This window comes from Dryobates pubescens, chromosome 11 (assembly GCF_014839835.1).
Source record: "Dryobates pubescens isolate bDryPub1 chromosome 11, bDryPub1.pri, whole genome shotgun sequence".
NCBI classification, from domain to species: domain Eukaryota; kingdom Metazoa; phylum Chordata; class Aves; order Piciformes; family Picidae; genus Dryobates; species Dryobates pubescens.
Genome location: NC_071622.1, coordinates 29,289,673 through 29,306,193, shown reverse-complemented (window position 1 = coordinate 29,306,193; position 16,521 = coordinate 29,289,673). Strand labels below are relative to the sequence as shown.

At 43.1% G+C, this 16,521-nt stretch overlaps 2 protein-coding genes across 20 annotated transcripts in view; one reads left to right on the top strand and one right to left on the bottom strand.

Annotated features, from left to right (window-relative positions):
- The window catches only part of DOCK7 (dedicator of cytokinesis 7), a 120,304-nt gene that overhangs the window by 60,976 nt on the left and 42,807 nt on the right, over positions 1 to 16,521 (bottom strand). For all 19 annotated transcript variants that reach the window (XM_054165332.1, XM_054165339.1, XM_054165341.1 and 16 more), the window contains exons 13-14: positions 15,637 to 15,730; positions 13,799 to 13,961 (exon numbers count right to left, since the gene is read on the bottom strand). In XM_054165332.1, coding sequence (XP_054021307.1) covers positions 13,799 to 13,961; positions 15,637 to 15,730 — 257 coding nt within the window. The remainder of the gene's footprint in view (positions 1 to 13,798; positions 13,962 to 15,636; positions 15,731 to 16,521) is intronic.
- On the top strand, positions 236 to 11,258 carry ANGPTL3 (angiopoietin like 3). The gene is made up of 7 exons (XM_009909993.2): positions 236 to 776; positions 2,216 to 2,326; positions 3,477 to 3,594; positions 4,810 to 4,923; positions 7,009 to 7,104; positions 9,323 to 9,595; positions 11,076 to 11,258. Exons 1-7 carry the CDS (start codon positions 279 to 281, stop codon positions 11,255 to 11,257), a joined length of 1,392 nt encoding a protein of 463 aa, XP_009908295.2. The 5' UTR covers positions 236 to 278; the 3' UTR covers position 11,258.

Here is a 16,521-nt window from a genome sequence, read left to right as displayed (position 1 = left end):
GAATAACATTTTATACCAGAAGGTCTGGCAGATGGAAAAGTTCAGAGCCAGTTTAATCAGCAACATGCCCATCTCTCCGTTTCATCTTCCCAGCTACCAACCTACATCTGAGAGGGGTTACCTTCGTTCAAACACACACAATTTAATGATCAACTCATTGCTCTACCTCTTTCAAAATGAAGAGGGGTATAAATAGATTAAATCCTTCAACCCAGAACAGCCACACAGCAAAAGCTGTTCATAGGAAAGGTCTGCATCCTCGAGAAGAAGCAGAAAACATGAAAATTGTTCTCATTTTTCTGTTCATTGCTCCACTTGCTCCTTCAGCTTGGGCTGAGAAGGATCATTCCTCCTTTGATTCTGCTGTATCTCCCGAGACAAAATCTAGATTTGCCATGCTAGATGATGTCCGAATCTTGGCCAACGGACTCCTCCAGCTTGGGCACGGCCTGAAAGACTTTGTCCATAAGACAAAGGGGCAGATGAATGACATCTTCCAGAAACTTTACATTTTTGATAGGTCCTTTTATGAGCTCTCACTGCAAACCAGTGAGATCAAAGAAGAAGAAGAACTGCTCAGACAAACCACAGCCAGACTGCAAATCAACAATGAAGAGATAAAGAATCTCTCGCAGGAAATGAATTTAAAGATCGAAGACCTCATACAAAACAAAATCCAGCTGCAGGAGCAAGTGTGGGGACTGGAGGACAAAGTCACTAAATTGGCCATTATCCAACCTTCAGTGGAAGAGACAAAAGAAATTTCTTCACTCAAAGTAAGTAGACTTGTGAAAGCCCCTGACACATAAAGCCAAAGTAAACTGTAATGCTGTTATCAGTAGTTAGGCAACAGAAGCTCAGGTCGCCCCTTCCTCTCCACTGTAGCATTTCTGTGTATTTTGAGAAATAAAAGGTGTCAGTGTCATTACCTGACACATGGGTTACTTTGCAGTAGAATTCCCCAGAGAAATCAGTGAGAAAACTGAGAAACTGGAAAGCTCTGTAGATTTCTTTTTCCAGCTGTAGAAAATTCTGTTAATAATGATTAAAAAGTTTTGCAATCAGGAAAATGATGATCTCTAAGTCTACAGCTTTGTACGTCACCATCTCGTTACAAATCAATGAACCAGGAACTGCCTGCTCAGCATAAAACCAGAAATCTGAAACCATTGAAAAGGTAAATCAATGGGTTTGGAACTAGATGATCTTTAAGGTCCCTTCCACTTCAAGCTATTCTATGATCTATAGTATGCATATGAAGTCCAGAACCTTGCAAGCACTTTGCAAATGTTAATAGGCTTGATGTCAATACATGCAAGCCTTCAGGTGGGTTTCTTACAGGCCCCTCATTTCAAGAAGGGCATTGAAGTGCAACAAAGCTGCTGAAGGGTCTGGACAACAGGTCTGGTGAGGAGAGACTGAGGGAACTGGGGTAGTTCAGCCTAGAGAAAAGAAGACTCAAGAGAGACCTTCTTGTTCCCTACAACTCCCTGAAAGAAGGGTATAGCAAAGTGGGTGTTGGTCTCTCCTCCCAAGGAGTAAGTGATAGGACAAGAGGACAAGGTCTCAGGTTGCATCAGGGGAAGTTTAGGTTGGACATCAGGAACATTTCTTCATAGAAAAGTTTGTCAAGCCCTGGAACAGACTGCCCATGGCAGTGGTGGAATCCCCATCCTTGATGGATTTAAAAGCCCTGTAGGTGGGGTGCTGAGGGCCACGGTTTAGTGGTGACCTGGCAGTGCTGCATTAACGATTGGATTCAACGATCTTAAAGGTCTTTTCCAACAAAAACAATTTTATTATTTGATGATTCTAAGTACTACTTTGCAGCTCATGTGAGGAGACACTGGCTGTTTGTGTCAAAGCAGAAAGATGAATCCAGAAATCCCAAATCCCAAGCTAATAGCCTAAACACTGGTCCCGTTTTTTGATCAGTGACAGTTCGAACCAAGGGCCAACTTCACAGAAGATAATTTTGGATTGATGTGAAAATGGAAGGGAAGCAGTAGTGACAAAAATGGTCTTCAAAGCTGAGAGTAGTTTGTCTCTAAAAAAAACTAGCCTTTGGTTCAGAGGCAAAGAAATTCAACCCTTTAGAGGTGAAAAAATGCTACACCTCTCAAAACTGGCCTCATGACAAGACTTAGGGCAGCAGTGCCCCTGTGAAGGTCCTCTGCTGCTTCTAACTTCAATCCTCCTTCTTTCCTGTCCTCAGGCTTTTGTGGAAGAGCAGGACAACCACATCAAGCAGCTTCTCAGAATTGTAGAGGACCAGCACACACAACTTGACAGACAGCACAATCAGATACTGGAACTGGAGGACAAGGTACAGGAATCCTCTCTGTTTCTGTTTTCAGAATCTGTTGTCTCTTGAAACACTGAAGGTGCCAATGGCCTAACCATTCATTGGGGTCAGTCATCCCTCTTGCTCACAGTTAGGGGTGTGGAGGAGGGTACCTTTTTGGGGTGAGATACTGCTGTGGTGCCAGGCTGGGCCTATGGACCAGGCACACTATATTTAATGAGCAAGTGTCAGAAGGATGGGGCCAGACTCTTTCTCAGTGTTGCCCAGTGACAGGACAAAGGGCAGTGGGCACAAACTGGAAACCAGGAAGTGCCACCTAAACATTATAAAACACTTTTTTTACTATGAGGGTGATGGAGCACTGGAGCAGGCTGCCCAGAGAAGTTGTGGAGTCTCCTTCTCTGGAGAGATTTCAAACGTACTGAATATCGTGATCCTGGGAAACCAGCTATGGGTGCCCCTGCTTTAGCAGAGGGGTTGGACAGGATAATCTCCAGAGGTCCTTTGCAACCCCCACCATGCTGGGATTCTGTGATTCACACAATACCCAAGAAGACAGCTTTGAAACACTGTCTATCAACACTGGCTTGCTCTACCTTCTGACTGATAATTTTTTTTTCCTCTTATTATCCATCATATTATTCTCCTGTTGGTCTCCTAAGTATCATTACTTTCCACCTCCTCCTTTTTTCCAGTATTCACTCCAGGGGAGAACCATGTTCTGCAGCTCAACATGTGTCATTGTAACACTGGGTGTAACTGATATGCTCATATTTAATTTAGTCCTGAGAGGAGGCTATGAAAGGAAAATGCATTTCAGCCTAAGGAACTGAATTCTGTGCTTTTCAGATGTCGGTATTATTTGTCTAAGTGATGTCACCTGAGGAAATACGTTAAATCTGTTTGCCCATTAAGGTGCACCTCATGAGAATGGGTCATTTACTCACCTCATGAATCCTACCTTGTTTCAGCAGTGGCACAGCTGACAGTCATGCAACAGAATCCACCACTGTGGTTCTGAAGTTATTTTTACATTGTGAATTGGGCATTCTAAAGGATTTACATTCACAAGAAAGAAATATTCCCTGCAAGACGTTGTTTGGCTTGATACATGAATCTCCTCACTGCAGTGCCTTGGGAAATTAACAGCCTATAATGATGGTTCTTTCAGCTAAACCACATAGAGCTGCAGGAACTGGCAGAGAACTCCTTCACGGGGGAGCAAACCGAGCCAGAGACTACCCTCTTTCCTCTGCACAACACCACAGCTGGATCACACACACCTGATGGTGAGACCTTCTCTCTTAGACATGACTACACAATACGCTGCACTCACTCTCTGGATGGTCTGTGTTGCTTTTTAACAGCAAAGGATGAGAAGCCAAAGATTCTCATGTTACATATATACCTGCCCCAGCATAAGAGACAGGGAACTGCTGGAACAAGTCCAGAGGAGGCCCACAAAGATGATCAGGGGGCTGGAGAACCTCAGGCTAGGAAAGTTCGGGTTGTTCGACCTGGAGAAGAGAAGGGTCCAGGGAGACCTTAGAGCAGCTTTCCAGTACCTGATGGGGGACTACAGGAAAGCCAGGAAGGGACTTTTTATAAGGGCTTGTAGTGACACATGAGAGGGAATGGATTGAAGCTTGAAAAGTGTAGATTTAGACTGAAGATTGGGAAGAAATCTTTCCAGTGAGGGTGGTGAGACACTGGACACGTTGCCCAGGGAGGCTGTGGATGCCCCCTCCCTGGAGGTGCTCAAGGCCAGGTTGGATGAGGCTTTGAGCAACCTGGTCTAGTGGAAGGTGTCCCTGCCCATGGCAGGGGTGTTGGAACTGGATGATCTTTAAGGTCTCCTCCAACCTAAACAATTCTATGAATCTATGCACAGTGTTAAGGAGTGAGATGTTCTGCTATGGCAAAAATGTCATCATCTCCTTAGCCCCACTCTACACATAGCTGTCTCCGGGGTGGCACACAGGAACAGCGTCCAATGATGCAATAATCCTGCCCTAATCTTCATCCTCCACTCATCTCTTGTAAACACAAGCTGTGACCATCCTTTTACTGACACTTCTGCTGTTGCCAATGCCTGTCTTGGAGAGTATGAAGAGAGAACTGATTTACTTCGCACATGTTAATTAGGAGGTTTGGAAGAGCTTTCTTTAGAGTTGAAAGGCATGTTTGAACTGTGGCAATGGAAATGGTATTGGGAACTTTACAAGGGTTTGGAAAGTTCAGTTGTAGGCCTTATAAACTTTCCAAGATTGAAAACTTGCCTGACTTAAAAAATATCTAAGTGGTCCAACCTACCCACTACCTGGCAGCTTTAGCCAAAGCCCTGACATTTCCTGACACTTACCAGAGAATCAAATTACCACAAAGACTGTTCTAGTTTTCAGTTTGGCTCTACCCCATTTAAAAGTTCAAGTCATGAAGCTGTTTGACTAAAACTTATCAGGTGCAGAGCAGGATTTTTAAGTGTCTGCTCTTTGCTTTCCCAGGTGTCACTCCTGACTGCACTGCTCTCTACAACAGCGGCGTGCGGGCCAGTGGTGTTTACACTATTAAGCCCAATGGCTCAGAAGCTTTCAATGTCTACTGTGAAATGACATTTGGTAAGATGGCTGTGCTAGCAACAGACTCATTTTCACACAAGTAGTTTCTTATAAGTCAAAAAGCTCTGTCTCATCCCGAAGTGCACGCATTATGTATCCTCTTGACTTCTGCTGGCCTGTCTACTTTAAACACAGGTTTCCCACATCCTGATGTCTCCTCAACACTTTACTCACTTCTACGGAGGAAAGGACTTTCACTCCTGTGACATAAATTAAGTATATTTAAAAACCCAAGCACGTTTAGCTATAGACAATTAAAGATGCCATTATAGTGCACCCATGAATGCTTTTCCATATGAAAGCAAGTAACAAATACCTTAGTAAAATTTTGTTTCATTAACAAGGGCTATTGCCTGAGACTTAGATGTACCAAACCAACCCAAAGAGGCAAGTCCTGGAGACAGGACTCTTCTTTTATGTTTGGCTCAGTAGTTTTGTGTCATATAGGTCCTAAACTGACATGGACCAGGATGTACACCACCTACCCAAGTTCTATCTGTGTAAGAAACCCTTCTGTCTGGTGCTTTTGCCACTACCCTATGTGCCACTACATAATGTTTGGCCAGTTCCCTGCTCTGTCCACAGAGCACCCCACAGTACTGCTCTATGCACGTTCTGCTCTGCTTCTCCACAAAATCCCTTTACCACCTCTACTCATGGTACCACGTGGCACAGCTGTGTCATTTGTTTGAATGTGTAAACAGAATAGCACAAGATTGCTCTGTGCAAAACCCTCCTTTGCTTGCATTTGTTGAAACTAGTAAAACAAGGGTGTCATGACCTGGTCATGAAAGCCCCCACAGTATCTCTAGTGTGGACATGGCCTCCAATGATTCATATCTTTTGTGGAGTTCCACTCCCAGCAGACAGGCACTATCAGTAATGACAATCTGATTAAATGCCTGGAACGTTTCATATCTCTCTTTTTTATCATTTTGCCTATGTTTGTGTTTCTCAGCTCTCACAAACAAACAGAACCTAGTTAAGGCAGCTTAACAAAACAAGTCCAGTGAGCTGAGTCACCTCAAGTGTTCCAGAGGCAGCCCAGTGGCCCCACGGCCCATTTAGCAGCATTCCCCTGAACTTTTCATCAGGCCAACTCATTTCACCTCAAAACTGGAGCCCCAGGAGTGCACCCACGGACAGCTAATAAGACCAAGGCAAAATGTGCTGAGCATTTGCTATCTGTACGGCTGAGGCACGTACACTTGCATGCAGGTGTTGCAAAGTAAGAGGAAGTGGGATTCATATGGAGACCCCTTCACTGCAAGCCTGTTTTCTTCTTCACTGTGGTGGAGAGCGAGTTCACAAAGGGCAACCAGAGCAGTGCAGTCTGCAGGTCAGGGTTGCAGCCACTGCTCTGAGGGCAGCTGCTGGACATGTGCAGAGTGCATGATTCCTTAGCTGACTAATTGCTTAGCTGAATAGAGAAAAACAATAACATATCATATGTGCCAAGAACAACATCCTCATGTTGGCACCCTTTGATTGGAACATGCTGCAGAAACCACCTCCTTGATATGCTGGCACCTCTCCTTGGGAAAAGAGGAAAATATTTTAGCTTATGTATGTAGCTGGATTTTACTGGTTAAGGGATTGATAACAAAGAATACATAAACAGCCACTCTGAGCAATAGTCATCGGGGGTTAGGGACTTAGGTCAGTAACAGCTTCAGTTAGGGCTGCTAGCGACCTTCTGTGTCTGTTAGTTTGCTATTTCTTCCTGCAAGGGCTTTGGTGTAGGGATGCTGCAAGGAATATGCTCCATGACTTCTGTTAGATGTTTCGTCTGTTAAGGGCTTCTGGGACTTCTGTAAGTGGGACTCTGAGACTCTAATGCTAGGTATTCTACAACACAGCAATAAAGGACTTCTGGGAGACCTTCCGAGATTCTCTACTCTCTGCACTTCTGGAATCTCATTGTTATATGGCAATGGTGTTTGTGCCCTCATTCATCACCCAATGGCCCCCAGATCAGGGGAAGAACAACGGGTCAGCAGCTGATGGGCTCAGTTACTTTCCATCTACTTTCTAGTGCTTTAAACACTTCAACCAGGCTTCTAATTTACTTTTTCATATTCACAGGCAGTTCCTGGACAGTAATCCAGAACAGAGTGGATGGATCGCTAGACTTCAACCAAACCTGGGATGCCTACACAAATGGCTTTGGTGACCTCAAAGGTAAAAATACCTCTTTTTTGTACCTTTTCTTTGTATCAGTTGATTTGAGAAGCTGAATTTTCTTACTGAGAGCAGACAAAACCTGCAATCAAATCTGAATATCTTACCCAATCCCTAGAACACCAGAAGTGTTCACCAGGAAAAATAACTCAGTAAAATTCTCCAAGACACAGTTGAAAAAGTGTGTTTAGAAACTTTTGCTGAGGCAATGCCAGAATACCTTAAATGCTACTTTAATTACTGAGACTTTTACTATTTATTATAAAAGCACCTCCCAAAGCCTTTAAAATATAGAAAAACACAAAACCTCACCCAGTTGCTGTCACTACTTTCTCTCAAGATTTCTACACTCTTGTTTCCCTTCAAACAGCCACACCAACATTTCTATCCTCAGGAGAGCCCAAGGCTGTGTGTGCTCCCCTGCACAAACACTTCCAGCTTCTCCAAGCAGTGGCCAATCCCCTCCATGGCTGGATAGGGTGAGGAAACACCCACCTTCCCCTGTTAATCATCAACTCCAGAGAATCTATAGCACCAAGTGCTCCCTACCAGCCTCCCCATCCAGAATACTTTCCCTATTTTTTTATACAGTGAGATGAGCCTACTTTGGTTTAGAAAATATTTTGATTTTTAGGCACAACACAGATCACAGCCTCACCCATGCTGGCAGCAATATTGAGGTGGACTCATTTACAATAAAGAGCTGTGATACCTCAACTTTTCCCACATTTTGGGACAGTAGCTCACAACTAAGGTAGATTTTTACCTGTGAATGCTCAGTTGCTCTTTGACTCCAATTCCCATATTTGACACCACCATGAAGCCAGTGTCAGAAAGATTTGGCAGAGGATTTCATTACTCCCAGCTGTGTCCTCCTTAGCTCTGTGCTGCATATCCCAAGGTGATAAAATCTACCAGGCTACCGCTCCTTACCTGTAAATTGTGGGAGCATTTTACTCAACCACCTTGTCTTCTGCTGTTTGAAATGCCACCTGCATGCGTGGCAGTCCCATTTCTCTATGTGGCAACTGCCTATTGCATGCTGCTACCAGCAGCACCAACAATAACCTACTCAATGAATAAAATTTATGAAACTAATTAAACCAATTATCAAGAATTTTAGCAAAAGAAAAACTCTGAAGTCAAATCTGCTTGATGCAGAAGGGTAGTGAAACCTCAGTTCAGTTCTGCAGCTCCTCCCTTTAAAAATACAATTGCAATTAGGTTTTATGTATGTCGTTTGCTGCATTTGTCACACAGTTCCAATTAGGAGTGTTTTAAATGTCTTGGGCTCCCTCTCAGAGTTTCACAAGAAGTGGGAAAGTTAAGAGAGAAACTCAAATTCATTTATATCTCTTGCTTTTATCGATCACTCGTGTGCAATTAAGAAGAAGTAAACAAAAAGATTGTAGCAGGAGACCTCTGGAAAGATCAACAGTCCCCAGGACCCATATTATTGATTTAATTAAAGCCATGAATAAATCCCTTTAAACACTGTGTTTTCACACATACTACCCACAGGTTACCTGTAAAACCAAATCCAACAGCAGTGTGAGCAATATGGGGGTTGAGGCAAAGTTTATCACTTCACCCCTTCCCCCAGTGACTCTGTCCCCTACTCCTCGCCTCTGACATCTCTAGGTCCTGACACCGCACAGGTTATTTGAACACAGATTTTCAAATACTGGTATTTTAAAGGAGAATCAGCTCTCTGAGATATGCTTAGAGATATGAAAAATACGGTAAGTGCCACCAAAATATCAGAAGGCTGCAGCGCCTCTCCTATGAAGACAGGCTAAAAGAATTGGGGTTGTTCAGCCTGGAGAAGAGAAGGCTCTAAGAATAACTTAGAGCTACATTTCCATATCTGAAGGGGACCTACAGGAAGACTGGGAAAGGACTGTTTAGAAGGGCCTGTGGTGGCAGGATGAGAGTCAATGATTTGAAACTGGAGCAGGTTTGACATAGGGAGGAAATTCTTCGCAATGAGAGTGGTAAAATACTGGAACAGGCTGCCCAGGGATACAGTTGAGGCCCCAATCCCTGGAGACATTCCAGATCAAACTCAGTGTGGCTCTGGTCAGCCTGATCTAGTTGGAGGTGTCCCTGCTGACTACTGGGGGGTTTAACAAGATGACCTTTGAGGGTCCCTTCCAACCCAATGCAATCTGTGAATCTGTGAATCTGCAAACAGCATCTATTGCCTCTACCTTTGCAGAGGAATTCTGGCTAGGCCTGAACAAGACCTATTCCATCACTAAACAAGGGGACTACATTTTACGGATCGAGCTGCAGGACTGGAGAGGGAACAAGCGTTACATCCAGTATGCATTCAGCCTGGGAGGACCTGAGACAGACTACACTCTCCAGCTCCAACGGATCTCCGGGAGCATCCCCAATGCACTGCCAGAGCAGACAGAACTGCGCTTCTCAACTGCAGACCATGACGTGGACACCATAAACAACTTCAACTGCCCAGAAAACTACCTAGGTATCAGTATGCTGGGTACTCTCTGTCCCATGATGATGGTGGGATGCTTTAGTGGGTAGCTGGGTTACAGTTGGACTCAATCTTAAAGGTCTTTTCCAACCTTAACGACTCTATGACGATTTGCCTGGCTTTAGAAACAAAAGGATGGCAGCAGCACCTTTCTGCAGCAGCATCTATAACAAGGCATTATGGTGAAGCTGTACAAAGACCAACATCTGAAACAAAACTAGCAGTACAGGTTGAAATTCTTTACAGTGAGGGTGCTGAGACTCTGAAACAGGTTGCCCAGGAACACTGTGGATGCCCCTTCCCTGGAGGTGTTTAAGGCCAGCCTTGAGCAATCTACTCTAGTGGAAGGTGTCCCTGTCTGTGGCAGGGGGGTTGGAACTGGATGATCCCTTCCAACCCAAACCACTGTACAAATCTACGAAATAAGCCCCCAGGATGAGATTCTGAGCTATGAAGCAAAGACTAGTTCTTCCTCCGATGCCAGGTGTGGTGTGGCAGCCCTAGGCTGGATTGTTGATAATTCCTCTTTGCAAAAAAATTAAAAAAACACAACCAAAAAAACCCACAAAACCCCAACAAAAAATACCCCCAAAATGGAAGACAACCTGACTCTTAACTCCATTTTTACTATAAAGCAGAAGGGTGATGGGGAGTTTCCACTCAGATGCAGATTTTAACTGCTGTCAAGTATATGTGCTGTAATCATTCTCAGAAGAGCCTAGAGATGTGAGGCTGAAGACATTCCTTCTTAACTCAGTTTTAGAATCCCTAATTCTTTGCTTTTACAAAGTTTTTCTAGTTTTCCATGGTTTACAGGAAAAAAGCAAACAACTGACAAAGCAATTAATGATTAAACCACAGGATACAGAACTGGCCTTCAGATACCAGCTTCATGCAACAGAAGTTTTCTAGGGCATTCCAGGCTTGAAAATTGTTAATGTCTGAAACAATGCTGAGAGATATTACTTAGCTCTAGTGACCATAAAGCAGATGGCCAATGACTTCCAAAAGAGCTGAACTTTCAGTTTTAGCACAGAATCACTGCCAGTCCTTTGCAAGTAGAACTGGGCTTGCAATTCAACCTCATGGTTAAAGACACCAGCAAAAAACAACACCCACCACCACAACCCAAGAGAATTTGTTTACTAAAGGTTCTTCAGCCTCTTGTAGCTGCTGAGATTTAACTATTTGTACCTGAGAAAAACATCAGCAAAGCAAAAAGTTGGTTGTAGAGCATCATGAGAAACATGGAAGTGTGGAGCTATCTTTCAAGTGTCCCAAATCAGTGGCAGCATCTGGAGGGCACAACTTTTGGTGCCAGTGCAAGTAGGTATATGTGCAAGCACAATTTCATGTGGCTGATTGCCACTTCTGCTGAAACTGGTCTAAAGAAGTTCTATATTACAAACAGGAGCTGCCTATTAAGAAACTAAGCATAATATCTAACTGACATTACAATATTTTTCCTTAGGAGGCTGGTGGCACAGTGAATGTGAGGAAACCAATCTCAATGGGAAATATGTAGCACCAAGGTCAAGAGGAAGACTAGACAGAAGAAAAGGCTTATACTGGAAACCTAAGAATGGAAGATACTACTTGCTCAAGTCAACCAAGATGATGATACACCCAACAGATCTAAAAAGTTTTGACTGAATGCTCACCCTGATGCGTGTACACTGAGCTTCATTACACCACAGAAGTTCACAGTCAATAGCAGATGCATGCCTAAATCCATACACTGTCTTCTCTAATACATAAACCCAAGGCATTTGTAAGGTTTTTGAAGTATGCTCGGTAAGAAACCACATTCCCTCTAGCCTCAATGTCAACGTGCTGTAACTTTCATGAACCTTTCCTCTCTCCAAGGAGATGCCCAGGAATCAACCACCAATTTGTGTATTAGGCAATATTTTCTGGGGAAATGGGTTTTCAGGCTGTTGCATTTGTTTCTGGGTTGTGTAGCAGGGAACACAAGAAAAGTTTCGGTAAATGAAGGGCTGACGAAATCCTACAGAAGACATGTAAGAATTAATCTACAGGGAGGAGGAAATATATATTTTTGTGTTTTAAAGTAACTCTTTTGATGTTTGGTTCATGTTGTTGCTGTGGACTGTTTCTATCCAAATGGAAGATGGCTAATTTCACATTTTAGCATTCTGTGTATTTCCAGACAAATTTTCAGGAGTGCGGCTCAGGCCAGTCTTCACTGAAGCACTGCCCTCGCTCAGCTATAGGTGTGTGCACACACATCATGTCAACCAGAGCACAGGTTTCAGCTTTTAGACATCATTTGAAGAATGAAAACTATGCTTTCTTACTGAAAGTTGAGAGCTAAGCTTCAAAGCTTACTGAAATTAGTAAGAGATCTTCTCACCTGAAATGCAATCAGAGCCACCTCTTTGTGACCTTTTAGTACACCTCATTAAAAAATTAAACAAAAGACCAAGTGAGCACACAGCAAAGCACCTTTCAAATAGAGAACGGTTGCTTGTGGGGGCAGCTCCAATGGAGTGAATGGCACAAAGTAACAAACCCTGTAGATACAACCAAAGTGACAGCATTGATCCTGCTCCTGAGAAGACATTCACACCTGTGTAACTTCAGCTGCAGAATACTCTAAGGCAGAAGGACTAGTGACATGCTTGGGTGTGGAAGTGTTGACTGACACAGCCCCCAGTTCTGCAGTTACACTGAGTCATATTGACTTGTCTATCTTACCTAACCCTTGTACAGTTCCAGGTCTTATTTTTTTATCTCAATATTTGCAACCAGACAGCAAATGGTTTCAAACTGTAATTTGTCAGAGTGAAACAACAATGAACAAAATGTGCTAATTATAGAAAAACTGCAAAAATATTTTTACTGTTTGTGGATTTATTACAAAGAAGAGACCACAGGGTGCTGCTTATTTGTACTGCTGTATTGTAATGATTAATTACCTGGCAACCCTTTAAAAACCGAATAAGTACATAAATAAATTAACCTTTTGGAATTACATGAGATGTGGAACTTAATCATAGAATCAGTCAGGGTTGGAAGGAACCACAATGATCACCTAGCTCCAACCCCCCATGCCATGGGCAGGGACACCCCACACTAGATCAGGCTGGCCAGAGCCTCATCCAGCCTGGTCTTAAATGCCTCCAGGGATGGGGCCTCAACCACCTCCCTCGACAACCCATTCCAGGGCTTCACCACTCTCATGATGAAGAACTTCTTCCTCACGTCCAGTCTGAATCTCCCCACCTCTGGCTTCATTCCACTCCCCCTAGTCCTATCACTACCTGATATCCTAAGAAGTCCCTCCCCAGCCTTCTCATAGGCCCCCTTCACATACTGGAAGGTGACAATAAGGTCACCTCGAAGCCTTCTTTTCTCCAGACTTGAACAGCCCCAACTCTTTCAGCCTCTCCTCATAGGAGAGGTGCTCCAGCCCTCTGATCATCCTCTTGACTAAACTCTTGTAAGCTTTGGTTTATAAAATCTGGTTTGTAATTATCCAACTTTCACAACAAGCTGTAACAGATTGGGTGAGTAAGTTGGTGCTATTACTCATCTGAAGAAGACAACTCCACTCAGAAGTGTGGTGTCTTCAAAGATCACAGATACTGTGAACAAGCATCCAAATGAATAATGGTACATGATGAAAAGAAATCTGCTCCCTGCCTGGGCTTAGTTAGAGAGGTTATGGTTGTCCAATACCCTTTAGAAAAGTTTATCTTCCACATCCTCAGAAGACTCTTTTTTTTTGGTAAGAATTGTAAGCAAAGACATTGTTTGCAAATGAAAATAGAAATATGAATGAAGGGATTATGCATTTTCGTCATTTTTATCCCCCATTTTAAAGAGAAAAAGTCACTGAAAATGTCAAAATGTAATAAAAACAGTAAGATGACTTTAGTAGACAAAGGGAAAAAGCCTACATAAACCTGAAAGGAATTACCTAAATTTCACTGAGAACTTCGGGAAATGAAGAGACCTCTCTTACTGTGGTTCACAGGCCACATTTTATGCAAATATGTTTGTCTCTTCATGACTCTGTATTTTCTGCTGTGTTAGTCTGGACCCTTTTGGTGCTTCTGGCACAGCAGATCTGATACAGCAAGTTTTGCAATGAACCAGATGATAAGGTAGGAATTTCTAGACTTGCCAGTCTCAGGCCCTGAAATGTGAAACATATTTCAAAACTCTGACCTGTATGTTGTATTTGGAACATAGACATCCCTGGCAGGAAACTCCAAGATTTCTCTTGTCGGTCTAACTCTGCTGTCAGGGTAAAGTTTGACTTGCAGTAACTCTGGAGTTAGGCAGTAATGTGGATTCTCTGGAGCTGGAGATATGTCTATCTTCAGTTGAGCTGCAAGAAGAAAATGAGTTTATTAGAATAAGCAGAAGTTAATTTACATTTTAAAAAAAGGAATATTCATGCTCTGTTTCTTCAGTTAATCTCCCATATATTAATTGCATAAACAAATAGATAATACGTTACAGACAACATGGATTTGTTACAAACAATTAACAGTGTATCAAACTGATATCTAAGACAATTAGGGTAGCAGATAATAAGAAGTAACAGAAAAGATAAATCTTAACAAGCCCCAAAGGCAGGCTGGGGAAACAGAGTCTAGATAATGCTACTGTGAGGCCCAGCTATTAAAAACACCACTCAAAATCTCATTAAGAATCTGGCCTATCAAACTGGAAGGATACATCAGGAGTTGCTGAAAGCTAGTCTGCACCAAGATTATTGATTAGTTTCCTCAGTAAGACACCAGATAGTGCTGGCAGGACACTTAGTGTGGGGGCATAGCACTGAGGCCAGAATTGTTATCAAAACTTGGAAGACAAGAGAACTGGAGAAATTACTTCAAATGACTAAGGTGAAACATAAGAAAGAGCAAAGGACTTGCATTAAGGAGAAACCAAACATATAAAACAATAATAACTGGCATGGATCAGCTCTGTAGAACAGGGCTGGATGACAGCAGTGACAATAAGCCAACGTCCAGTAGAAAGCTACAACCATTCCAAAATATATTAGGTGCGGTGTCGTGTGGAGACAGATTTGTTGGCTCTGCTCAGCACAAGGCCTTAGGAGCAGCATGACCAGTTTAGAGCACTGTGCTTGAAGAAAAGCATGGACAAACTGAAGAAACTCAGCAGACAGTAGCAGGCAGATTGAAAATCACCACCTTTGAGGAAGGGTTGAAAGAGCCTGAGATTGGTTAGGTTACAAAACGGAGGCAGAAAAGAGTGAACTAATAACAGTATGCAAGGACTTGAAAGGTTGTGATAACTGCCCTGAGGCTATGACAGACCATAATCAGATTAATTTGCAGCAAGCTAATTTTGCAAAGTTTTCTTAATACCTAACCTCCCTACAAGGCCAACTGAGAGCTGGGCGAGAGGATCGAAGGAAGCGGTAGGATTGCTGTCATCAGAGCTTTCCAAGAGCAGGTTAAGTAAATATTGTCAGGAATAGCACAGGTCAGGGACCAGCGATCCTTCACTGCTGCTGTGCCAGCCGTTCTGATTTCCCTTTCTTAAACAGAGGTGGAGTCTGATCCTGTTAACCAAGTGGGAGCCAGGAAAGAGATATTCTCCCGGCTAGAGTGGCATTTTACTCAGGGAAACAGATGCTCCCTAGCCCCTGCTTGGTACAGGAGCTTTGGGATTTGAATGTCCTTCTTACAGCTGCTACTCCCAGGAGGATGACAGGAGCTGCATGTGCACACATACCAGTGAGAAACCTGCCAAAACACCGCTTTTAGTGCTTTTGGTCTACACCAGGGATGCCTTCTTAGTGTTTTTTTTTCATCTGTTTCCAAGAACTGGGTGTCCCCTCTCTGGAAGCATTCAAGGCTGGGGTAGACAAGACAAGCAACCACGTCTAGTAGAAGGTGCTCCAGCCCATGGCAGAGACATCGGAACTAGATGGTTTTTAGGGCTCTTTTCAACCCAAACCATTTTATGACTGGGCAGGACTAACCAGATACCCTTAAGCCACAAGCCAAAAGGCTCTTTTTCAGTACCTGTGATAGGTCTCAATCTCCGTAACACTGATGATGGGCGCCTCATGTCAGCAAGGAACTTGTAGAGATCTTCGTCACTCAGGCGATCACCCTCCTGTTGGATGGGGGGACAAAAATGGGTTATCTACACAACCCTTCAGGACTCCAAGAAAATTAATAAACCATCTCATACCACAGTCTCTTTCCTCTGATCTCAAAACCTCCCTTCCCAGAACAAGGTGTTAACATTAACATACTAAATTACAGTTCATTTCTCCATCCCATTTCCTTCTTTTTTCCCTTATTAATCATCATGTCAGCTGCAGGAACTTCTCACTGCAAACCTTTTCTCTCCCCATTAATATTATCTTTTCCAAAACTGAAAATGGCTGTTGAAAGATTTCCCCCAAATATCCAATTTTTAGCAAGTATAATAGTTTGAAGAAGTATCTGTCATTCAGGTAGTGATCCTCACTCCTCCTCCTCTGTCTTGTCTTTGGTATGAGCCTGAAAGAGCCTTAATCTGCTGGAGAAGTGTTAAGAAATGGTGAGAAGTGGAAGGAGTCTGCTGTCAGCCTTACTTGTGCCACATTCTAGTAGCTCAGAGTTTTGCTCACTTTGGAAGCGTAGAAAATGTGACTCTGCCACCCTTTAACTATCCAAAAGCAGAAAATACCTGATAACTTTGTAGCAACTCACAATATGAAAAACAAAGGCAAGTGGAAGGAGAAAAAAAGCTGGTTAGTATTCAACTAATAGCATTCAATGGGAGAAAAGAAAGGGTGGACACAAAATAAAAGACAGGGAAGAATCAGAAACAAGGGTTTTCAAGGCTGCTAAGTGAAAAGAACCTCAACAAAGCAATTAAATATATGCTTCTGTACATCATAACTTAGTGACCACGCA

Excerpts from the sequence above, each read along its gene's own strand:
- ANGPTL3 (XM_009909993.2), top strand. The coding sequence starts at position 279 with ATGAAAATTGTTCTCATTTTTCTGTTCATTGCTCCACTTGCTCCTTCA. Across the intron at positions 777-2,215 it reads AAGAAATTTCTTCACTCAAA|GCTTTTGTGGAAGAGCAGGA; the intron begins GTAAGTAGACTT and ends TCCTGTCCTCAG. Across the intron at positions 3,595-4,809 it reads TGGATCACACACACCTGATG|GTGTCACTCCTGACTGCACT; the intron begins GTGAGACCTTCT and ends TTGCTTTCCCAG.